This window comes from Tupaia chinensis, unplaced genomic scaffold (assembly GCF_000334495.1).
Source record: "Tupaia chinensis unplaced genomic scaffold, TupChi_1.0 Scaffold000636_1, whole genome shotgun sequence".
NCBI lineage: Eukaryota > Metazoa > Chordata > Mammalia > Scandentia > Tupaiidae > Tupaia > Tupaia belangeri.
In genome coordinates, this window is record NW_006160157.1 from 242,876 (window position 1) to 268,722 (window position 25,847).

The 25,847-nt window shown below is 37.9% G+C and overlaps 1 protein-coding gene across 1 annotated transcript in view; it reads left to right on the plus strand.

Moving 5' to 3' along the window:
• The window catches only part of SLC26A7 (solute carrier family 26 member 7), a 169,550-nt gene that overhangs the window by 107,444 nt on the left and 36,259 nt on the right, over positions 1 to 25,847 (plus strand). Inside the window, exons 7-12 of the mRNA XM_006159563.3 lie at positions 4,881 to 5,033; positions 9,038 to 9,120; positions 12,086 to 12,233; positions 14,291 to 14,404; positions 24,021 to 24,098; positions 25,142 to 25,237. Coding sequence (XP_006159625.1) covers positions 4,881 to 5,033; positions 9,038 to 9,120; positions 12,086 to 12,233; positions 14,291 to 14,404; positions 24,021 to 24,098; positions 25,142 to 25,237 — 672 coding nt within the window. The remainder of the gene's footprint in view (positions 1 to 4,880; positions 5,034 to 9,037; positions 9,121 to 12,085; positions 12,234 to 14,290; positions 14,405 to 24,020; positions 24,099 to 25,141; positions 25,238 to 25,847) is intronic.

The following is a 25,847-nucleotide window of genomic DNA, read 5'->3' on the forward strand; positions in this document are numbered from 1 at the left end:
TTTGCTATAGGGCGCGTGCACTTGCCAGAAAGACAGAGAGAGACAGAAAGAGAGAAATCACCCCCCAGGGGAGCTGGCCACACTGGAATCTCTTCTCTTCCATTCTCCTCTCGGGATCTTGGGCATGCATGCACACGCACCGGCGTGAGTTTAAGCCACCAGGTCTGGGACTTGAACCGCAGTTAACCACATGGGTGTCCAGTGACATAGCTATTACACCAACTGCTGGTCCCTAAATAATAAAACTCTATTTCATTTAAATAAAATGGTATCTATAGGACCAGCAGATGACATAATGGTTGCATTGCTGGACTCCCATGTAGGCAACCACAGTTCGAGTCCTAGACCCAGTGGCTTAAAACTCATGCTGGACGCGTGTGCGTGTATGCCCCAAAATCCCAAGAGAATAATGGAGCAGAAGGGATTGTGGCATGACCACTCCCCTAGGGGTGATTTTTCACTTCCTCTGGCGAGCACATGTGCCCTATAGCAAAAATCTCTCTCTCTCAAAAAAAAAAAAAAAAAAGATATCTGTATTAGTTTTCTGGAGCTATTACAACAAATGCCATAGGCTAAGTGGCTTCAGCAGCATAAGTTTATTTCTCACAGTCCTTGAAGAAGTTTATTTCTCACAGTCCTGGAAGATTTGATCAAGAAGTCTAAGATCAAGTTATTGGTAGCTCTGGTTTCTTCTCAAGCCTCTTTCTCTAGCTTACAGATGGTGGCCTTCTCCTAGGGTCCTCACATGGCTTTTCCCCTGTGCACCATGAGTCTCTGTGTTTTTAAATTTTTCTTTTCTTTTTTCTTCTTCTCCATTTTTTTTGGTTAGTTTTGCTGTTGTGAATGCACTTGCTGGAGAGAGACAGAGACAGAGAGAGAGGGAAAGTTAGAGATCACTTCCCAGAAGGGATAGCAGTGCCACAATTCCTTCTCCTCCATTTTTCCTTTCAGGGTTTTAGGCACACATGTACTCCTGCCGAGTGAGTTTTTCAAGCCATTGGGTCTGGACTCAAACCACACAGTCTACCATGTGGGATCCAGCTGCCTTAACTTCCAGTACCACCTGCTGGGCCTGAATCTTTTCTTGTAAGGACACCAGTCCTTACCTTACATTTTGAGATATGATTTGACTCTGAGATGTCAAGCCATACGTATTTATTTGAAACTTCTTTTTCCCACTTAACATCATAACAAGAAGCCCTTTCCATGTCCATAAATATGCTTTATCTGAAACAATGTGTTTGGTGGATATAGACTATTATATACATAAATGCATCCTAGTAAATTGAACCGGTTCCTTTTTGTTTTACTCTTTAAATTGATAATGTCTTTGTGCTGTTTTAAATAATGCTTTGGTGAATATCTGCATAGCAAGGTCTTTTCACTTTAGTTTAATTAAGTTCACAACTTAATGTCTTTAAGTGGCATTACTGAGGCAAAGAATAAAACATTTCAAAGGGTTTTATTTTATTTTATTTTTTCAGTTTTATTGACATATAACTGATAAATAAAAGTTTAATATACTCACAATATAGATACGATGTTTTGATGTATGAATACATTGTGTAAGGATTACCACAATTAAACTAATTAACACATTCATCACATTCAAAGGTTTTTGATATGTTTTATCAAATCACCAAAATATTGTATTAATTTATACTCACAATGGTATATAGAAATTCTCATTTCTTCTCCCAAATTTAAGTCATTAACATTTAAAAATTAACTTAAAAATTAATAATTTGATAAAGGAAAAATGTTTTCTTAGTATTGTTTGGATTTTCATTTCCTTGATTAGTAATGTAGTTGAGTTCTTTGTTCATATGTTTTTTTATTTTTTTTTGTTAATTATCTGTTTATGTCTTCTGCTTATCTTAAAATAATTCCCACATTTTCTGGAACTTCACATTTTATATTACCCTTTTATTTTAGAGAGATTTTTGCTGTAGGGCATGTGGACTTGCTAGAGAGACAGAGAGACAGAAAGTGAGAAATCATCCCTGAGAGGGGAGGGCCATGCCGCAATCCCTTATCCTCCAGCCTCCTCTCGAGATTTGGGCATGCACACACATGGACTCAGCATGAGTTTTAAGCCACCGGGTCTGGGACTCGATCCATGGCCAACTATGTGGGAGTCCAGCGACATAACCATTATGCCATCTTCTGGTCCCTATATTACCCTTTTTAAGTCAAGAATTTATTTCATTTTGCTTAACTTTGGTTCAAACATCGTGTATCAGATGATCTTTTCTATAAAGCAACTGTTATGTATTCCTAAAGTTTCATATTTAAAAAAATTTTGTCATATATTTTATTTCTGTTTTAATTTGTATAGATATGTATTAATGTTTGGTAGTATAAACCCATTTCTTCTCTTTCACAATTTTCTTATATTTTTATGCCTTTAATATTCTGTATGAATTGAATTGTTCTGTTAATTTTACAGATAACAGTTGGGTTTTATTATATCAAACATACATGAAGAGCAAGGATCGGGTTTAGGTTTGTTATTACTTTACCTTTAGCACTCAATTTACCGTTCTTTGAAATCTGCCCCTATCTTTTCTGTGCTAGTAGATTAGATTGTTACAAAATCATTGACAAGATCTTAAATTGATGAGCAAAGAGTTATTGGCACTTAGTTGAATAAATATAAGCTTTTGATTTTAGAAAGGACTTTTTATTTTGTCCCTTGATATTAGTCTTATATTTGTCCCAATTTTTTTGTTTACCGAGTTAGAATACCCTGAGATACCAAGAATGAGTGTTTGATATTAATGTTTTATACCTTCTTCGTAGTTTCAAGCAAATTCTTTGATGTTGGCATAATTTCTTTTTTTTTCCCCACTAAGACAGATTTTTGTTATCGGGTGTGTGTGTGTGCTCTCCAGAGAAACAGAAAGTGAGAAATCACCCCCCAGGGGAATGACTATGCTGCAGTCTCTTTTCCTCCATTCTCTTCTTCAGATTTTAGGCATGCATGCACATGTGCCCGGTGTGAGGTTTTAGCTGCCAGGTCCAGAACTTGAACCACGGACGACTATGTGGGAGTCCAGTGATGTAATCATTATCCCATCTGCTGGTTCCAATGTTGGCATAATTTGCAATTGTGCTGTTTGTTTATTTATTTACTTATTTATTTATTTTTATAGAGACTTTTGCTATAGGGTGCGTGTGCTTGCCAGAGAGACGGAAAGAGAGAAATGACTGCCGCCCCCACTCCCCAGGAGGGATGGCCACGCTGCAATCCCTTTTTATCTATTCTCCTCGCAAGATCTCGAGCACGCATGCCTGGCATGAGTTTTAAGCTGCTGATTCTGGACTTGAACCCTGGTCAACTATGTGGCAGTCCAGCGATGTAACCATTACGCCATCTGCTGGGTCTTGTCCTGTTTATTTTTAAAGATGGACAATAGAATTGGTTTCTTCACCATATTTTTAAGGAAGTCATATGCTCCTCTCCTCATATCCTATGCTCTAGATTTTACAAATGTGCTCTTTAGGTAGAATGTTATTCCTCAGAGTTCTTCTCTTCACTTCCCCCTCCACCTGTACTGCAGCCAGTTCCCATTTATCTCCTTTGAGAGCGCTCCCCTGACCATTTGCACCTTGAAGTTACGTACTTCAGGTGCCCCTTCCATGTTTCCAGCAAGTACTGCAGTAATCCATTCTTTTAACTAGCAATTTTATACTAGACCCTGAGGTCTGTGAATGCTAAAGCTGTATCTAAATTGTTCATTGTGGTAGATCTAGCACCAGGCATCGTGCTTGGCATAAAGTATGTGGCAATAACCAAATAAATAAATACTGAGTGACTGAGAATGTGGTGATATTTTACATTCAGCCAAATATCTGATGTCAGTTACATGTCAGCTCTTCACTCCTTTGCCTGTGACTCATGTGTGTTTGTTTGGTTCTGGGATTTGATGAAGACTTGGGAGCAGACTTAAGGGAGAGCCGAGAGTCTCCTCATTGCCCTTAATGATAATTCTGTTTGTAATATATGAGTTATATCATCTCTGTGCTCTGAAGTGTGGAGGAAGGAGTCAGAAGGGTTAATTGGTTTAGTTATATCACTATGTAGGAAGTTGAAAACTCTGAGTTTGGTGGAAGAGTCAAGAGTGCATACTTTTACATGTATGAATTAGTATACAGGTTTGCTCACAAACCACCCTTATACCTTTTACCTTTCCATCTCCTAGCCATGAAAACATATTTTTAGAAGTGTTTTTATTTTCAGACAGAGAGAGTGAGAAGGAGATTGTTTTTTAAAGTTGTTGTTTTTATTTATTTTTGTTGTTTTTAAAGTTTTTGCTATAGGGTATGTATGCTCGCCCGAGAGAGGCAAAGAAACACAGAGAGGAGGAAAGAGAGAAATCACCCCACCAGAGGGATAGCCATGCCAAAGTCCCTTCTCCATTTTCCTCTCAGGATTTCATGCTTATACACACATGTGCCCAATGTGAGTTTCAAGCCAACGGATTTGAGACTTGAACTGACGTTGGCCATGTGGGAGTCCAGGACCTTAACCACCATGCCTGCTGGTACCGAGAAAGAAATTTTTGACAGGGTCTTCATACCATGGTCTTCCCCCAAGGTCTGCAGCCAGTCAGAATCCTAGGCATACCCTTAGATATTTAGAGCCTGTTCATAGGTATTTGTGCGCGAGTGCTCAGGTTGACCTAGTTACAAAGCCAGAGCCTTTCTATGTGGCCTCCAGCATCATGCAGCAGTGCCTCTACTGCCGTCACCCATTGCGCCTGGGCCAAGATATTTTTATGACATCACTGAGTTTATTTGTGACTGGATTTCCGTGTTGGTATATTGTGGAGAACCTTGAATTTATTTTGTGTTTTTTTTTCCCCTCATTTCTATAGATTTATGCGTATGTCTTTGAAAACATCAAGTCTGTAAGACTTGAAGCATTGCTCTTATCCTTGCTGAGCATCGTGGTCCTTGTTCTTGTTAAAGAGCTGAATGAACAGTTTAAAAGGAAAATTAAAGTTGTTCTTCCTGTCGATTTAGTTTTGGTAAGTATGAAATCAACATTTAGCTTTCTGCCTTACAAAGCTTGCCAAGTGTTGGGGTAATCTGCAGACGCTCACTCTATTGACTACAGTAACCCACAGCTACTCCTGTCTCTCATTAAAGTAGGGCTAATTTGCGTGGCTATACATTAATGTAAGAACAGGAAACTTTCTGAGTCAATAATTTAAAAAAGGAGGCACACATGTTTTCAATCTATACAGCATTTCTCATATGCTTGCAATTTTTTATATAAATAAAAGAACTTATAGCCTAAGATCTTAAATAAGGAGACATTTCTAAGGGTGAGAGTCAAAAGATCTCTGGCACAATCATCTGTGAGGCAATAAAATGTGATACCACATTCTATTGATAGGGCCCTTGTATACTATGCCTAGAAATATTATCAGTTGGCAAATGTGCATTAATGCTTTGTGGTCTTATTGGTAACTTTGTTACTCGCCTAATTTTTCTTTGTTGAAAGAATTTTTATTGGCCAGGGCTGGTTCTTTAAAATATATTTTTTTCTTTGTCGTACCTGGAAAAAGCAATCCATTTTATTTTTCTCCTAAGGCTTGTAGCATTAAAAAATATGTTTTGAAATTTTAAGAGCCTATAATGGGAATGCTTAGCTAAACAAAGCATTAAGTTGAAAATAAAATGGTAACATAACCATAGTCCACTAACTTATTTAGCGTTGGCTTTAGTTTTTAGATGGTCTTTGTGTATCACAAACGGTGTCTAAGTAATTTCATCGTTTGAAATACACCTTCATCCAGTTGAAACAGTGAAGGTTTATGTATATTCATAAGGCTGGCACATCGGAAGCCGTCCATGACGCATGGAGCTCATTTCCTTGGATATAAGATGGAAGGTTTCCCTCTGTAATCAGGCCATGTACTCTCATAAGTTGTTGAGATACATGTAAGTGACCTACATGCTGGATTGTCAGAAAAGTCACGACTTTTTTTCCATGCAAAAATGCATCATGACTTTTCTGACAACCCAATAATATGTCTATGTATTTCAAATAAGCCATAAATGTTCAGAGTCTTGTGATTATTATCTTTCACACAACAACTCTGAAATGTACCATTTCGTCTCAAAGTCCTATAGGCATCTTAAAAGTGCTTCTTATATCTTGGGTAGTGATTTTACATAAATTTCATCAAATCAAAAAGTAAATATAAGTGTAGAGAACAAAAGGCCTTTAATCTAGTAATAAAACAGTATTCTCTGTAAAACTAGGAACAATTATTCTTTAAAAAAATTTTTTTTCTATAGAGTGTGTGTGCTCACTGGAGAGACAAAGAAAGACAGAGAGATAGAAAATGAGAAATCACCCCTCATGAGGCTTGGTCACACTGCAGTCCCTCTTCCTCCATTCTCCTCTTGGGATTTTGGGCACATACACATGTGCTAGGCATGAGTTTTAAGCTGCTGGGTCCAGGACTTGAACCACGGTCCACTATGTGGAAGTCTAGTAACATAACAGCTACACAATCTGCCAGTCCCAGAAGAATTATTTTTATGATTAAAATAAGGATATTCATTATGCAACATTGCCTTTATCATCTGCAAGACTCAAGGCAGAAGTGCCAATACAAACCCCAAACTTAAAAGGTATAGAACAAAATGTTAGATAAAATGAGTTCTGTTTTCCTACTTTGACTATGTACCTTAGGGATAACCTTGAAAGCCAGACTAGATAGAATTCTTTTGCTCCCTTGAGTTCTGCCCAAATCTGGGAGGATTGTGAGAGCCAGCCTCTTGGCCTGCTCTTCTCTTCCCATTCCAATGTCCCCACAGGTGCATTTGGATGTATACACGTGGATACCCCTGCACCACTGTCCCACTCCACTACCACCACCACTGTCCTCTGACCTTCCTTGAATCATCCTGGAAGACAGAGCTGGGGAAGTTGCCCTGTAAGCAGGGTTGATGCCATTTGAACAGGACATTATAGATTACTGAGGAGCCAGAGTGTGGTTTAGAAAGAAGGATTCCAGTTTGAGTTGGGCACTTATCCTCTGCACGTACAAAGCTCTCATGTTAATGGGAAGACTACAGTTGAAGGGAGGCCAGATCTAGGCCCTCTAAGGCACTGAGCCCACCTGGGACAGGATACGTTCTTTCCGAGGTGTAAGGGGATTGCTGGCCTTATACATACATGTAATATTGAAATAGTCTTTTTTTTTTTGGAGAGGTTTTCGCTATAGGGCGCGTGCGCTCGCCAGACAGACAGAGAGAGACAGAGAGACAGAAAGCGAGAAATCATCCACCAGGGGGATGGCCATGCAGCAATCCCTTCTTCTCCATTCTCCTCTCGGGATCTTGGGCACGCTCGCACACGTGCCTGGTGTGAGTTTTAAGCCACTGGGTCTGGGACGCGAACCATGGTCGACTACGTGGGGGTCCAGCGACATAGCCATTATGCTAACTGCTGGTTCCCAATATTGAAATAGTCGTAAAGAGGGCCTGATGGCTCAACTGATAAAGATTTTATATTAAAGAAATTCAGTGAGTGAGACATAGTCTGAAAGACTAATTCAGTGACTTAGATTACTTGATTTTAATCTTGGCTACATGTACTGAACATCATGCATTCTTTTATTTTTAGTAAGAATACAGTGTCTAGTGGCTATTGTATATTTCCTTTATAGCTCGTAATGTTTTCTGAAATGCATTTTTTCATGACGATTATGAGCAATTTAAATGTATCAATTGACTTAAAAATGTTTGAATATGTTAATATTTTTGATGCTAACCCCAATAGTTTGAATGTTTAGCTACGACTATCATCTTTAGAAAATGTAACCATAGCTCAATAATGGTGGTGCAGCTCTGCAGGCTAGGGCCACGTTGGAGGACCAGATTTAATTCACCATCCAAAGGTCAGGTGTGGTGGCATGTGCCTGTAATCCCAGAGAGCCTTGGGAGGCTGAGTCAGGAGAATCATGAGCTAGAGGCTGGCCTAGACAGCATAGTAAGACTGAAAAAAACAATGCTGGGAGTGGTTGTGCGAGTATAGTCCTAGCTCGGAGGCTGAGGCAGAAGTGTGAGACTCCGTCTTAAGAAAAAGCCAAAAATTTGCTACTATATCACAATATTTATAGTTTGACGGTACAACCTTTACAGGTTTGTTGCTTTCTCTCTTTTCTAACATCCTCAAGAGTGGTTTGCCTTTAAAGCCTATTTGATGTTTTAAAAACCTCTGCCAATTCAGTTATATACCATTATAGAGAACAGAAATACAGAGATAGACAAAATCCTACAAATTGATATTGGACATTAATTATTAAATATTCCTTCTTTTGCTAGTGCAGTTTTATTCAAAGTAAAAGCATTGATTTCAATAGACTGTGAACTGACATATTTTACTTCGAGATACAGTAACATTTTCAAAATCCTCCAATATCGAGACTGGAAATCAGATTAGGAATGTCTGTACAATATCTCAAACTCTTGGGCGTTCCTGCCGTGGAGGGAAAATGTGCTGTCTCACAAAGCATCCCCTCAGTCCGGGAGAGGCAAGTATGTAGGTTGGATTGTTTTGTCTGGATATGCATAAATTCATGCATTCCTATGTTCTGTATTTTGTTTGTCTTCAAAATTGAATGTAGCTAAAGTTTTTTTTTTTTGTATATTTTAAAACATAATGTTATTCATTAAACTTTTTATGTAGTTGTATTTGAACAAGTAAATACATGATCACAATGTAAATTTTTAAAACTTGAATGTAAGTGGGTTAACATAGGGCAATGTATGCCAAAAGCCATATTGCTGGGCTGACAACTGATTTTAAGACTGTAAATAAGTGCTCTCAAAACTCAACAGGACCTCTTTGATTTTAATATTTTATTGATTTTAAAAGATCTGTTAACTGCTACATTACTTTTGACAATCATGCGACACTTGAACAATGTTTACTTTTAGAGTGACTTTAAGGTATTCGAGAGGTCACTAATGCTTTTTTTTTTTCTCTTTTCAAATGGAACCATACATACAGATTATTGCAGCATCCTTTGCTTGTTACTGCACCAATATGGAAAACACATATGGACTAGAAGTAGTTGGTCATATTCCCAAAGGGTAATGTAGTCTTTTAAAAATATTGTTTGTTCATTTGCATTTGATGGAAGAAGGGACTGGAAGTGGGTGGGTATGAATTTCGATTTTGTTTTGTGCCTGTATGGGACGAAATTCTAATTTTTTTCTGTTGTAAAGTGATATAAACACTACACGTACAGAGAAAGAGTAACTTCGTAGACTTGTCACCTATGACTGTGGGAATTGATAGCTGTCTTTTACACCATTGCTTCAAGGTAGATTTGGAAAATGTTCACAAAGATATTATTTGAAAGGAATGAAGGGCATTTTGCAAATTAGAATCATATTCTGTGATTTGGTCTGCCCTATTCTCCCCATACATACTTATGACTATTTTTATTCACTTAAATTATACAAAATGTGGGTAAGCGTTATTAGAAGTAGCAATTCCATAGCATTGGGGTGGGGGTGTAATAATAGTAAGAGAGGGAATAGAAGTGGAAAAGAAGACAGGGCTCCCTACCTACCCTCTATCCTTCCTCTGGATGCTAAGAGGAAGTGTAACAAAAGAGGAAATAGTTGCCCTTAAAGGGCAAAAGGTTTTTCAAAAAAATAGGATCAAAGAAAATGCAGGCATATTAGAGAAGGAGGCATGTCTAATGAGATATTGCCCATGTTTTAAAACTCATTTATTATTATAATTATTTTATGAGAGAGAGAGAGAAACCTTTGACAGGTCTTGTTACACAAGAATGCTCCTCCCAGCCTGCCCCCCAGCCAGAATGATGAGCTCACTGAGTGTGTTCAGGTTGACCCAAAATCTGAACCTGTGCTTCCCACATGACTCCAGGATTGAGTAGTGGCACCTTACCACCTGCTCCACCTTGTCTGGGCTTGGTTGTTCCCTTTTAATGGACCGTATGTATGCCAATAAATACAAATTTGAGGCAAAGCTAATTGTTGGGTTTGCTACATTTTTATCTTCTAGTACCAATTTTTTAGTCTTTAACTACATTTAAAAAGAACAGTAAAAAAAATTCTCAAGAATTAAGAAGATAATTTAGGGACAGCATGATGGTTAAGGCACTGGATCCCACATGGCTGATTGTGTGGTTTGAGTCCTGGATCCAGCAGCTTGAAAAACATGATGTGTGTGTGTGTGTACAAAATTCCAGCAAAATAATTGAGAAGAAGGGAATGTGGTGTGGCCATCATGTGTGGGGTGTGGAGAGTGCTTTCTCATTTTCCCTTTCTCTTTCTGTCTCTCTCCAGTGAGCACACATGCACTATGGCAAAAATTACAAAACAAAACAAAAGATAAATTTAAAAATTCTCTCTTAAGCCTATGTAGATACAAGCTAATATATCTAATTTAGTTTGATTATCTGAATCAAAATCAAATTGATTATCTGAATCAATTTGAATTTGAGGTAGGATGCTCTGCATTTCAACTTTGAAATCAGTTCATTATTTTTATCTAGGCTAGTTTGCTGTTATTAATCTTGTGCACATTCTCTTATCATGAAACAAATGTTCTTATACTTTGAAATTGTAGCAGTTTTGTATTGTATGTATCTCTGAACTTCTATTCCTACAAATCAATTTGTTCTGGAGTTAAATTGAATGAGTGGGTAAAAAAAAAAAAAGTACGACTCTCTTCCATTTCCTTTAATATGCCTTTATTCTGAGTGAATTTCATGACCTCTCCAGACTTACCCTTTTAAGGAACCATGAAAAGAGCATGCTGTTTACTTGTGACTCTAGATGAGTTATCTAACTTTTCTCAAAATGTTCTCTCCTCCATTAGTGGGTGTAATTGTGCTTGGTTTGGGAGTGTTGGGAGAATTAAATAAAATAACTAATAGAAAAGTGCCAGAGCTGGCCTTATAGTCTTACAGGTTAAGGGAGTCAGATCCTATATGGCTGACTGCAGTTCAAATCCTGGCCCTGGGGGTTTGAAAAAACACACTTGCTGTGTATGCATGCATTTCCAAAATCCTGACAGCATAGAGAAATGCAGGAGAAGGGATTGTGGCATGACCACCTCCCACTGGGTGGTGCTTTCTTCCTCTCTCTCTCTGTCTCTCTCTGCTGAGCACAAGAGCCTTTCTGAAGAAAGAATAAAAAAGGAAAGAAAAGGAAAAAAAAATGTTCCAAAATTTCTACTTACATAGTAAGTATTAAACCAGCATAAATCAACATAATTTCTCTTCTACTTTTGCACGTCTATCTAGCTCTTGAATTGGGGCTCTTTTTCCCCAAGGATTTTTTTTTTTTTTTTTTTTTTTTGTAAATCTCCCAAAGAATCACCAGGGATAAATAAATGAGTCTACTTTTGCTCAAGTGATTTTCAAAAGACAAGACAATGACTGGCTATTATTTGAGTGTAATATTTTAAACAGTTCTTTGAAGCAGAGAAACATCTAACTGTGGTCTGATAGTTTCAACAGACTGTAGATGAAACATTTAAACATAATTTTCTTAACATATACAAGGCATAGTTAAATGTACCGTAAAAGAATTGAGTTAAAAACATAATTAAGATAATGAACTCAATGGCAGTTTTAGGGATTAACTCAAGAATTGTAGTTCACAGTAAAGTAGTGTTTGCATACAGCACTGCAGTATTCAGGGAGAAAATGGTCTCTAACAGAAGCCAGATAAATATTTGGAAAGGTTTGAATGAAAGAACACTCCAGATTTGCTTTTGTTCTGCTACAGAAAATTTTTGTTGGGTCAGAATTTCTGGGGTGTAACCTTAATTCCCTGGGTGTAGATGCCAGTTCGAGGCATGGAGCTGTCCCTGTGGTGTTGCTTGCAATTTTACTTTCCTGCTAAATAATGTTGAAAATAAAGGGCACCTAAGGTCAAGGCCGCTTGATTTTCTCATGGGCATTTCACTTACTTTATGTAAACGTCAGCGTTGTTACCACAGTTGAATTCACTGCAAGTTGTTGCAGAAATTACACAAACATTGATGACTTCAACATGGTCTTTCTTTCCACAGAATTCCTCCTCCGAGAGCGCCCCCAATGAACATCCTCTCTGCAGTAATCACTGAAGCTTTTGGAGTGGCACTTGTAGGCTATGCGGCCTCACTGGCTCTTGCACAAGGATCTGCAAAAAAATTCAAATATTCAGTTGATGACAACCAGGTGGGTGTGTGCCCCCAGCCCCTGTCCAGTCCTGTGATATTACTGTACTGTGTAAATTCAGGTCCTTCAAATGTAGAACTTATCAACTTTCCAAAGTGTACAGCAAGAATTTGTAGAACAAAATAGAAGAAAAATCTCTGAACCATCTATAGAAAGCTGAAAATCTGGCTTTCATGACTCATACCTTATTTTTATTGAAATAAAAGACACCCCAAAGTTTTTAAAATTTGTTTTTATATGAGAACTCAAATACGTTTATCATCGCATGCTAAATTTAAAAGATAGTGTATTTCATATACAAATAAAAGTGGTGATACGTCTAGGAAAATCTAAAAGATGGAAGGGTCTATTCTTTGCATACCACAGTATGCAGATTGTGTCGCTCACATTCAGAACATACTTCTGCCAGGATCATGTTTCAAGCTCTGTGTCCTTACCGAGCTGTGCAGGTGTGCTGCAGCAGCAATGATAATGAATACTGACCTACCCGTGTGCATATCTCACTCTGACACTACATGGCTTCGATCCTCTCTGTGCTCCACTTTTCTCATCTGTTAAAGTGCAGATTTATTAATTCTACAGATGTGTTTTGAGCCCTCTGTGTACTAGACACTGGTCTAGGTACAAGAGATACAACAGTGAACAGCACAGATCACATTTTTCGTCCTCTCAAAGCTCCCAGTGCTTCTCACCATACTTTGATGAAAAGCCTCTTTATTATAGCTTACAAGGCTCTGAACGACCTAGCACTATCCCTTTTTCTCTGTGAGCTTATGTCTCGTTTCTACTCTATTCTTGTCACACTTACCACCTTACTTTTTCTTGAACCCATTAGTCATGCTTAGGATATTTACATTCGCTGTTCCCTTTTCCAGGAATTGTATCCCCCCAGATATCTGCATATTTCCTTTATTTAAAAACTCCCCTTTCATGCCGACCTTTCTGGTAATCTAAAATCTTAACCTTCACATTTTCCCATGCTGTCTTCTGCCTTGCTGGCTGTATATATCTTGTTTATTATCAGCATTTTCCTAACTAGAACCACAGCTCTATGAGGGCACGGATATTTGTTTGTGCATACTGGCAGCAGTAGAAGCAGGAAAACTGTTAAGAGGCTTTTGCAATAATCCAGGTGAGATTTAATGACTTGGACCAGGATGGAGGAGAAGAGAAGTGCATAGATTTTGGATTGGACGTGGGTGCTGTCCAGGAAATGGGGGTGGGAGAAGCCAAGAATAATGCTAAAGCCTTTAGCCTGAGCGACTGGCACTTGGGTTGAGGAAGAACAGGAGAGGACTGGGTTGGGATGTAGACATCTGTAGCCCAGTTTAGTAAGTGCAGGATAGATGCAGCTATGAGACGGGGATGTCAGGTAGCAGGTTGGCTATGTGAGTCTGAGGTTCACAGCAGTGGTCCAAGCTGGAGATATACATTTGGAAGTCATCAATGTATATTTAGATAGCTAACATGTAGTTAAAGAAGAGATGTGGTCCAATATTTGCTATTAATTAGATAAAAAGTCCCAAAGGAAACTGAGAAGTGGTTAGGAGGTAAGAGGAAACAAGGAGAATGTGAAGTTCCAGAAGCCAGCTGAAGGAGGCTTTAAGGTGAAAGAAGTGAGTAACTCTATCAAATGTCACTTTTAGGCCAGGTACAATAAAGATTAGCCATTAGATTTATCATTGGGAAGGTCACTGGTGGAGTGATAGAAATAAAAGCCTGATTGTAGTGACTTAAAAGACAGAGGGGAAATTGACAACAGACAGCAAAAAGAAATATTTCCCTATAAAGTTCTTATGAGGATTAAATGGAAACAAACAGTATTTCCCTATAACGTTCTTATGAGGATTAAATGAGTAAAGTGCTTCGGAAAGTTTCTGACTCATTGTAAGCACACAATAAATGTTAGCTACTTTTATTATAATGTTAAGTCTCAAATGATGGGGTGAACAGAAACCAAATATGAATAAGCTGCATTCCTTAACAAATTATACCTGTGGTCTCTACATCGATTGTGATTAAGAAAAGATATTGTTTTCTTATTATCAATCTTACAGGAATTTTTGGCCCATGGCCTCAGCAATGTGATTCCTTCGTTTTTCTTCTGCATCCCAAGCGCAGCTGCCATGGGAAGGACCGCTGGCCTGTACAGCACGGGAGCAAAGACACAGGTAATTTCCTTGTTTAGCAGGGACTCAGTAACTTCGGGCCCTTCATTTCCATTCTCAGAGGTGGAAAGTGCAAGCTTCTTTCACTTCTTCAACTTTTCTGAAGTATTTTCAAGGAATTCTCTTTTTTTTCTCCTCTTTTCTGTGAATGACCATTCCGGAGGCTGAGTCAATGAGAAGGGTGAAACGTTTTGTACAAATGGCAGCTTTAGCTTTAGCTACCTTTGAAACCGAAACTCCCTCTAGTGGCGTCTCTGATGTTGTTTTTGTTCATCTGAATAGCTAACATGAAATTTTTCCAGTTTTACTTACTTTAAATGTGCTGAAATCAACTTTATGTAGAATCAATGCATGCAGTGAAATTCCTGTCTATGTGAATGGAAAAAGTATTTTCAGACCAGTCTCAGTATCCAAGCTTAGTGTTGGCCATGAGGCTTCCAACCTTACAGGGCACTGTTTTGCTTCTTCACTACAGCAATATATATTACACACACACACACACACACACACACATATATATATATATATATATATTCTTTATTAATGAGAGAGCACATACACACGCATATGAGAGTGAAAGAGTAGGAGAGAGAGAGAGAGATGAACCCCCTCCATAGGGCCTGGTCCTGCCATAATCTCCTTCCTCCCATCTTCCTGTGTGTCAGATCTTGGGCACTTATGTGCATGCCCAGTGTTTCAGCCTGACCAGGCAGAGGATTTGAACTGTAGTCACCAGGTGAGATACAGCTTCTCTTGAGCAGCATATTACTACTATGCCATGAAGCCTGACCTATATCTTAATATAAGAAATTAACATCAATAGCTAACCATTGCTATTAAAATAATTTATGTTTAAAATAAAAATTGAATGAGAGGGACCAGCAGTTGGTATAATGGCTATTTCGCTGGACTCTCATGTAGTCGACCGTGGTTCGAGTCTCGAACCCAGTGGTTTAAACTCATGCCAGGCGCACGTGCGTGCGTGCCTAGGATCCCGAGAGGAGAATGGAGGAGAAGGGATTGCAGCGTGGCCTCCCCTCCCAGAGGGTGATTTCACTCTTTCTGTCTCTCTATCTCTCTCTATCTTTCTGGCGAGTGCACACGCCCTATAGCAAAACCTCTCCAAAAAAAAAAAAAAAAAATTCAATGAGAATTTATAGAGAATTTTATGTGCTGATTCAAAAATGTGTTGGGAGTCTATCTTATATTAAATCTTTTTTCAGGTTATAGAAGAATAAACAGTGTGTATAATAGTTCTTTACTTTGGGAGCAAGTAACAAGAGAAATATGGGTAAAATATACATTAAAATTTAGTATAAAATTAACTAATAAAATTAGTATCAACATGCCATGGAGCAGAGCAGAAGCAATAAACAAATTTGAATGTATTGTAAGTGGCCTCAACTCATCAGCTAAAACGTGAAGTTCTCATTCAGCCTTGGTTTATATAACACAATAGTTTGATTTTTATAGAGTTAAGGATTTTCAAGTGTAGATTCATTAATGTGTATTTAAATGTTTTGCATAAGCCTTTTTGCAAACTATACTCTCAACTGTTTGTCATTTCAATTTGAATGTTTAATAGGTAGTGTGCTTACATATCCCTTCCTCTGACAACTCTTCCATCTATAAAATGCTAGGATTCTACAGCAGTGTCCACTTGATTTCTCACCAGAGTGATTGGATTAGGCTTGCCTGAAGTTCAGACTGGAAAAACATATTGAATGTTTGAGTGTATGTTCCAGAGATGGGGCTTGTATCCTGGCTCTACCACTTGGCGATCTGGTGACTTTGCACAAACAATGTAACCTTTCTAGCTTTTAGCTCTTAAAATAGAATTATTGTAAAAATCAGGCCCAGTCATGGCGGCGTCTGCTGCCACGACTACTGAGGTTCTCAGGCTGAGACCACATGGGAGGCCTGAGCTCTATTCTGTCAATGTAAGAGGCCCAGCACGATGGAACGTGTCTGCAATCCCAGTGACTTGCAGATACGAGGCAGAAGGAACATGAGGCTGAGGCTGGGCTAAACAACGTAGTGAGATCCTGCCTATAAAAGAGCTGGGTAGGAAAGCGCAGCTGTCATTACTTCTGAGAGGCTGAGGGAGGAGATGATAACAGCAAGACTATATAAAAAATAAATGAATAAATAAATAAAAGGTATTAGTGCGTGCATTAGCACAATATTCGAGTAGTAAATAAGTGCTCTTTAAATGTTTACAGTTAGGGACCAGCAGATGGCGTGATGGTTACATCACTGGACTCACATAATTGTGGTTTGAGTCCAGGACCGAGCAGCTTAAAACTCATGCCAGGTGCATGTGTGTGCATGCCCCAAATCCCAAAAGGTAAAAGGAGGAGAAGGGATTAGCTCATGGCCATCCCCGGGGGTGTGTGTGTGGGGCTGATTTCTCTCTTTCTGTCTCTCTGGCAAGTATATGTGCTCTTTTTAAAAACCAAAACCGGGAACCAGCAGTTAGTATAATGGCTATGTTGCTGGACTCCCATGTAGTCAACCGCGGTTCGCGTCTCGGACCCGGTGGCTTAAAACTCACGCCGGGCGCGTGTGCGTGCGTGCCCAAGATCCCGAGAAGAGAAGGGATGAGGCGTAACCATCCCCCATGGGGGGTGATTTCTCACTTTCTGTCTCTCTGTCTCTCTCTGTCTGTCTGGCGAGTTCACGCACCCTATAGCAAAAATCTCTCCAAAAAAAACAAAAAACCAAAACTCTCTCTAAAAAAGAATGTTTACAATTATCAATGATTTGTTAATAAATATTTTTAAAATAACAAAATATTTTCAGAACCTTTGGTTTAACATCTAATATGCAAAGATTTGGGAACCAGCAGTTGGTGTAATAACTATGTCACTGGACTCCCACATAGTTAACCGCGGTTCGCGTCCCGGACCCGGTGGCTTAAAACTCATGCCGGGCGCGTGTGCGTGCGTGCCCGAGATCCCGAGAGGAGAATGCAGGAGAAGGGATTGCGGCATGACCATCCCCCCTGGGGGGTGATTTCTCACTTTCTGTCTTTATGTCTCTGTCTGTCTGGCGAGCGCACGTGCCCTATAGCAAAAACAAACAAACAAACAAACAAACAAACAAAAAAAAACCTCTCCAAAAAAAAAAAGATCTTAGTTTGGTTAAGAGGCAGCCAGACACTTTCTAGTCCATGTTGTCCTTCTGACTTGCTGTAGGAACTTGAACAAATTAGCATTGTCATTTGTCACATGGACAGAGAAGGATGGTATGGAATCCCTGATATGTTTCCACCTTGGTTGTGTTCCACATCTGGGATTTTCTTAGGCATTTACCTGCTTTCCCAATTATTATTTTAGTAATAATGAAACTATTTCATTAATCTCTGTAACTTTTAACATCAAATGTCTAAAAGAGAGAGTAATTTGAGAAAGCTTGTACTTTTAAAAAAAGCTGGAATGTTTTTCATTTGAGTTGGGCATAAATTTGTTTAATTAATAGGGCAGGGATGAAGGGGTACTCTCCTCCTCTCGGTTTTAGTGGTCACATGTTTGAATGATTAGAACAACAGAAAAACATTTAAGGATTTTTTGAATAGGGATTTTTTTTTTCTTTTCCTACTTGGTATTCCATTCATTGGACTTCAAAAGAAATGAAAGAAATCAAACAAGATGCTATTTTGCAGAAACAAAGCTCAGTAGTAGAACATTTTCATGTTGCTGTTTGTTATGATGGTTGCTTGTCTTTCCAATCATTCCTATCAAATTGCACAGGGAAAAAAATGTGATTTAACATGTATACCCACATCAAGGAAGCTTTTCCCATGGTAGTCACCATAGACCTTTAACATTGTAACTATTTATTTAGTTTATGTGGGTATCACTGAGAGCTGACACGAAGAAGGTGCTAGGCAAGCCAAGTCTTAAAGGTTCTGTTCTCAGTGGGCTATTTGTGAAAGCGGTTTTCTGTGTAACATGACTTCACAAAAACCACCCCTTAAATGGTGCTATCTCACATAAGGATAACATTTATACCCAGTTCATTAACCTAGCTAGAAAACATAGACGCCCTTGACCTTTTAGGCTGATGAAAACCAATCAAAGGACCAGTGACAACCACCTTACACTTGTAAATAAATTTACCAGCAGAATCTTATTTAGCAACATTATCAGTATAGGAAGTTATTTTTTTAGATTGCAAATATAGTCGTGTTATTCCTGTTTAAAGCCAATGCAAGGCTTTGTTTAGACCTTAGAATTCAGACTTTTCTGTTGCCTACGAAGCTCTGAGTGCTTCCCTGTACAGCTGCATCTTAGATGTTCTCTGCTCTATCTCAGCTCTCTGGTCATATTGTCTTACTTTGTCCTTGTAGACTTCGGTGGTGCCTGTTCCCTTTATATTTGAGGCTTCTCCTTCTCTTCTAAGCTATTGTGATTCTCCCAGTCCTTCAGATCTCACTGCCACTTCCATGTAATGTTTCTTTTCTTCAGAGTCCTTAGCACAGTAAGACATTAAAATTCACTAATGTGATTATATGATTGATGTTTCTGTTCTATTCTTGACTGAAAACTACTGGAGAATGTGACCCTATTGCTTTGGTTCACTGTATCTTCAATGTCTTGCCTGGGACTTGTGGAATAACTAAGCTCAGACAGAATGAATGAGAAATGAAAGCATCCAATAATTATAAAAGAAAACTATCAGTTTTCTGCACATTAGAAAGGATAGGCCAGGCCAGGCAATTCTTATTGTCACTTAATATAGCACATTTAAAGTTGGGAAAAAGCCATTTAAAACAAAGCCTGGAATCATACACTCCAGAGAAGCACTATTCAATAGAAATATGAGTTACAGTAGCTGCATTTTTTAAAAGTAGAAGAAACAGATAAAATCAATTTTAATAATGTAACTTTTAATAAAAAGTTCATGGGAAAGTGGGTTTAAAGTCGGAGTTCATTTTAGTGCAGAAACTTTTGAAATCCACGTGTAGTTTCTTTCTAATACATATTTTCCATGAACTATTTGAAGAGCTCATATATTTTAATTTATCCAGGAAGATCAAAATGTGATCATTTAAACATGGGGTCTATTTCAAAATTATTAATGATATTTTAACATTCTTTTCTTTTTTGTATTAAGGCTTCAAAATCCAGTATGTATTTTTTACTTTTAGCATATCTTCCTATGGACTTGCCACATTTCAAGTGCTAGAGAGCCACATGTGGCAGCACTGGAGAGTGAATTCAGGACCATTTTGCATACAAGTGACCTAATGGTGAAGCTTGTCAATGCTTTAGAAAATCACATGAAAGGGTCAGCAGGTGGTGTGGTGATTAAGGGGTTGGACTCCCACACAGTTGACTATGGTTCAAATTCCAGACCTGGTGGCTTGCTTTCTCACTTTCCCTTTCTTTTTCTCTGGTGAATCCAGTATGTATTTTTTACTTTTAGCATATCTTCCTATGGACTTGCCACATTTCAAGTGCTAGAGAGCCACATGTGGCAGCACTGGAGAGTGAATTCAGGACCATTTTGCATACAAGTGACCTAATGGTGAAGCTTGTCAATGCTTTAGAAAATCACATGAAAGGGTCAGCAGGTGGTGTGGTGATTAAGGGGTTGGACTCCCACACAGTTGACTATGGTTCAAATTCCAGACCTGGTGGCTTGCTTTCTCACTTTCCCTTTCTTTTTCTCTGGTGAGCATATGTGTCCTATTGCAAATTAAAATAATAAATAAATTAATTAAATGAAATAAACCTTTCTGAAAAAAAGAAATAAAATCAAATTAAAATGTGGGAATTGAAATAACAAAAGACTCTGATCGTGCACTACCAAGGGCCATGAGCAGATCCAGACACATTTCTATCCTCAACCTGTAGAAACCCTTTTTACAATAATCTCTTTTAGATGTGACATCTAGGAGCATGTGTGTCCAAGAATGGCTTTCAGAGAATGAGAAATGGTGTTACTTAGACAAATCACACAAGTAGACATCACAGTTCTTCCTTCTCTCCTTTGCTCTGAGGAATGTTGACTATGGGAAGGTGCTCAGTATCCTCTGGCTCTCTCTCTGATGCTTCTCTTCACTTCCAACAGAGGAGGTCCACTGGTGCTCTTCAGGGAGTTCGGGAGGCATAACGGAACCATGAGGGATGAGAGACAGCATCTGTTACAGATGCAGCTTAACCACAATTGAAAACAACAGCTGGCATATTTTTCTGCAACAATGAGATTGCCTCTGGGTTCTAATTTGCCAAACTATATTTCTTTATTCTTTCAAAATTTGGTTTGTTGCTGCCATCTTCTTTAAAACCTTTTTAATCTAGCCAAAATCACCCCAGATCTTCTCTCTCTGCCATTGCCCATCTTTCACTATTCTACTACTTTCCACAAAGTTGCATATGTACTGACCTCTTCACTTAACATTCTGTGACAACTAGTTAGAGAGGAATTGACTAGCGTCTCACTCTTCTTCCATTCATTTAGGTACAGATCCCACTAATGCCTGAACAGTCATCCTTATAAGAAATGTACAAAATTAAGAATGTAGCTAGAAGGAAAGGTAGACTATTTCCTTTCTAAAGAATTACCTGTTGAGTATGAGTAGTTACAATGAAAAAATAACAAAGTTTATCTTTGAACATTTATTTAATGTGGTATGTGTTATGGTGTAAATGGACCCTCCCCAAATCCATGTATTAGAATTTGGTTAAGAAAGAATTTGGTTTGAAAGTCTTAAGAAGAAAATCTGATTATAGTGTTGAAAGGCTGGATCTTCAGGAAATGATTAGGCATCAGAGTGGGACCCTTACATTTCAGTCCTGATAGGATTATAAGGAGGAGGGAGGAGCCAGAGAAGGGCACGCTTCACTCTGAACGCTCTCCTGTACTCTGCCATGTTCTGATTCAGCCAGGAGACCCTCACCATGCTCTTGGACTTCTCAGCCTCCAAAACTATGAGCTAACTAACCTCGATTCTCTTCCATTATCCTGATTCAGGTATTTATGTTATTGACAACAGAACAGACTAGATCAACATGGAAAGAGTATCAGGATAAACCACCAGGATCAAGTTTGCCTTGTGGATAGTTTCCTCATGTCCTTTTGTAGTCAAGATAGTTAAGAGTGTGAACACTTGACTATTTTACGTACAGTCTGTCAATCTGAAATTTGTAAAGGAGGAATTACTTAAGTTTTTGTGGTTGTTTTCTGAAATTAGAAAAAGAACAAGTTTATCTCTTTATTTTAGTTGTAACTTGCCTTTAAAAGTTTTCTCTAGGTAGATGAGAAATACGCAAGAAAATATTACCACATGTGCAAAATAACAGTCAAAAAGTGGACGGTGCTTGGAAATGCAGCTCAAAGATGTTATTACAAAAACCTGAAGTTAGAGAAATCTATTGTGTAGCACTGCAAATGACTTTACCTTTTTTGGAGATGACTTAGTTTGTTAATTATGGAATACAGAATTCAGTGCATATTCCATATTACTCCTGTCTTCTAACTCCCAACTGTATGGCCTTGCCAAGTCACAGATCCAAGAAGTGTAGATTCTAACATTCCAAAATTCATTCCAGCTCCTGTGATTAGAGTTTTGTTTTCAGGTACATTGTAAATGTATGAATGAAGTGTTCCACAAAAGGGGTGCGTGCCATTGTCTTTTGTTTTGAAATAAGTCTTACCAGTTGGTATGTTTTTCTTTCCATATTAACACGGAATTGCTGGGTCATTTACTGGGTTATCTGAATGGATCCTGTGATTTGCATTCTGACATCTGGCTCTTTCCAGTCTAGTGGAATGACAGGCATCTTATTTTATTGTTTAAAAAAATTCTTATCATGAAAATTGCCAATTACTCCTAAATGATCAGTAAAGCGACAATTTGGTGTACTATAACCTCTTCTGTGGGCAGTCATTAACTCCCTAATGATTTATTCCCCACATAAGGATTATTATTTTTCCCCCTTATATGCTGGGGTATGCAGGCTGTGAAAACACTCTCAGCCTCTGCCAACAAAGAAAGGCCTATTCTTCTGTTCATTTGAGTGACTGCTTGCTTAGATGAAAAATTACAACTACGCTCACTTCACTCCTCCTCTTCTCACACATATACCTTTTACTAGGACTCGGCACAGGACTCTGAGGTGCACACATAGTTGTAAGCAATTGTAACATTTCTTCCCCAGTTCCTTTTTCTTTAACTCAGTCTATGGGGGTAAATTTGGATGTAGTAAAGTTCATCTTTTTCAGGTATGTAGTTTACTTTACTTGGAAAAGCATATTATATAACCACAAGTGCAATTAAGATATAAAATATTTCTCTCACCCCCAAAAGTTTCCTCATGTCCTTTTGTTGTCAGTTCTCTGCTCCCACCTCTAGCTCCTGGTGTCCTATCATCTTTCTTTTATCAGAATTTCATAGACATCAAATCTTATAGCAGGCAGCCTTCTGTATCTAGTTTACTCACTAGCTTAATGGTTTTGAATTTTATCCATGTTCTTTTTTTATTGCTAAGTAATATTCTGTTTCATGGATGTGTCCCAATTTTTCTGGTTACCAACTGGTGGGCATTTCAGTTCTTTATAGATTTTAGTACTTAGGAATAAACATTGACATATATGTGTTCACATGGGCACATTTTTTCATTTCCCTTAGGCAGTTCAGGATCACATGGCAAGTGCATGCATACTTTTAGAAGAAACTGCCAAATCGTTTTCACAGTGGCTGTACCACATTGCATCCTCACCAGAAATGCCTGAGAATTTCAGCTGCTCCGAGTCCTCACCAGTCCTTGATATTGACTATTTGTTTATATATTCATTTTTCATTTAAGCCATTCTAATAGGTCCAATTCCCTTTGCTAGCTCCATAATGTTCTAGGCATCTTTCTGGTCCTGTGAAAGTCCTCTTTTCTCTTGTAAGGATGACAATTTGGCCAAGTGTTTTTATGAAGTCATGATCATTTGCTTATGTGGAACCACATTCTCCTTCAAGCAGAGCATAGCTATAGGAGTCAGTTGTTTGGAATTGTCTTTTGTCAGCAGGCTGAGTTGGTTAGAACATGATACTAATGACTTTCAGGATTAGTAAAATTAAGCTTGTTCCACTGCCAGGGACTGCTCCCATAATCTCATAGAAACGCTTCATAACTAGAGCCCTTCCTAACAAAGGGCTCCAAAGAGAGCAAATGTTTCAGTGGAAATTTATCATCAGCACAGAAAAACCCTAAGCTGTATATTTGGTTACTACCCAAACTACTCCCCATGAAACAGATGAGGAGTCAGGCTAAACAACAACAAGCTGAAGAAGTTTTAATTGAATTGACACTTTCACTATTAAGCAAAAAAGCCATTGCTGTGATGTGTGATAAAAGTTGATGGTGTCCTATTTCTTTGTGTGGAATTGCTTTTCTCTCATCATTGACTTAATTTGATTGCACCAGTTTGTCAGCTGTCACATTCGGCTTCCCTCAGCTGCAAAATATAGATAATGACAATCTACGCAATTTAACAATTATGTGCCAACATTTCGTTCTTCTAATCAAAATGAACTAAGAATTATCTCCCCCATAACTTTGAAATAATAAAAAGTTCAAGTCTTTCTTTCTTTCTCTTTTGTCTATCTTTTATTTTACAGGTGGCTTGTCTAATATCGTGCATTCTCGTCCTCATAGTCATCTATGCAGTAGGACCTTTACTTTACTGGCTGCCAATGGTACAGTAGTGCTTTGTCACTATTTTAATACTTTACTTTAAATAAGAATCATCGTGAATAAAATTGATGAGAAAAGTAACTTTGATAATCCTAAATCTAACAACTACGTTACATAGGTAAAGGTTGACTATGGGAGGGGTGGAACGATACCACACTGGACGATGGGTGAGTGGGAGGATACCTTGGCTATTTTCTCACTCTTTGGTCTTGTATAAAGATAGCATTGTGGAACTAGATTTATTCTGTGTTCATCTGGAGGGTGGAACTAGGCCTACTGTTGTGAGAAATAGATGTCAGAAGATTTTATCAGGACTTCAATTGTTACAAAATGTGTCCTGGGGCAAGGGAGTAGGGAACAAAGTACATCTTCCCACCCTTGATACATCTTTTATACAAAATGACTCAGCACATAAAGTACATCTTCCCACCCCTTACATCTTTTATACAAAATGACTCAACACATTAGTATGAGTGGTTTATAAGCCTGAGGTATATATATGAATAAAATCTTGATCTTATGAGTGCCACTCTTGGTCCTTTGTTGTTCTAATTCTTCGTTTGTATAAATCATTACCATGGAAGGGTCTTCCAATAATCAAGTTCGCTTTTAAAGAGAGTTATAAATATCTTGAGGTAAAACCAGATAATTAATCTTAAAGACAATTATAAAGAAATTTACAACATAAATATGTAAAATTTTTGCACCTAACCATTTCAAACAACAGTAAATAATTATAGTTAAAGGATATTCAGCCTTATGATAGTCACCCTTAAAATTTATAACTCTCCTTTTAATTTTCTTCCTTGTTTTTTAAAGAATTGCACAGGTTTTACTTGGTGGTTTCTTAGAATTGGTATTCTGTTCCAAAAGTATAGGAACAGGTTAGTTCTAAGGAAAGCAAATATTACTTCAGTCTTCTAATTAATGATTACTTTTCTCTAATAGGTACTTTAAAAACGAAGACATAAAAAAATGCCTGTTCTTTTAAATTTAGATTGAAATTTTTGTCTTGCTTCTTTATCAACTCATTTTTCATTTTTAGTGTGTTCTTGCAAGCATTATTGTTGTGGGACTGAAGGGAATGCTAATACAGTTCCGGGATTTAAAAAAATATTGGAATGTGGATAAAATCGATTGGGTAAGTAGAAATTTGACCTAGAATTTTCCCTCTTTGGCTTAAGCATGTGTTGCCAAATAACCTTTAATATTTTTACTTGCAGACCACAGATTTAGTCATTTGATATGTGTACACTTCACAACAAACCAGTTATTTTCCCCCCAAATCTTAATAAAATCATTAAAATATGAATTGTCTTTTTAAGAAACAGAATTAGAATTTTGTCATATGTTGATGGATGTTTGAGAACTTTTAAGTGCTAATTTGAGTGGATTGAGATAGCCAATTTACATTATAAATATTTAGGTTCTGGAAGCAAGGCTTACCAATGAAGTATACACTAATAGTAATATAATGATTTGTAATATGTATGAAAAATCAGCATTAATTGCTAAGAATATATTTTACATCAATTTAGATTGAAACTTTTTAATGATGACTACACTCTGAATCTGAAAAGTCACAGAAGTTGTAATTTAAGTGGGCTACATCGAGGGGAATGTTATGTTAATAGGATGCTGCTGGGAATAGATTAAATTATACTGAATGATGACAAAATGGAGCTGCTACTTACAGAAATGTTTAGCATACTTATTCTAGAGAAACCTATCTATCCAAAAGCACCCAACAC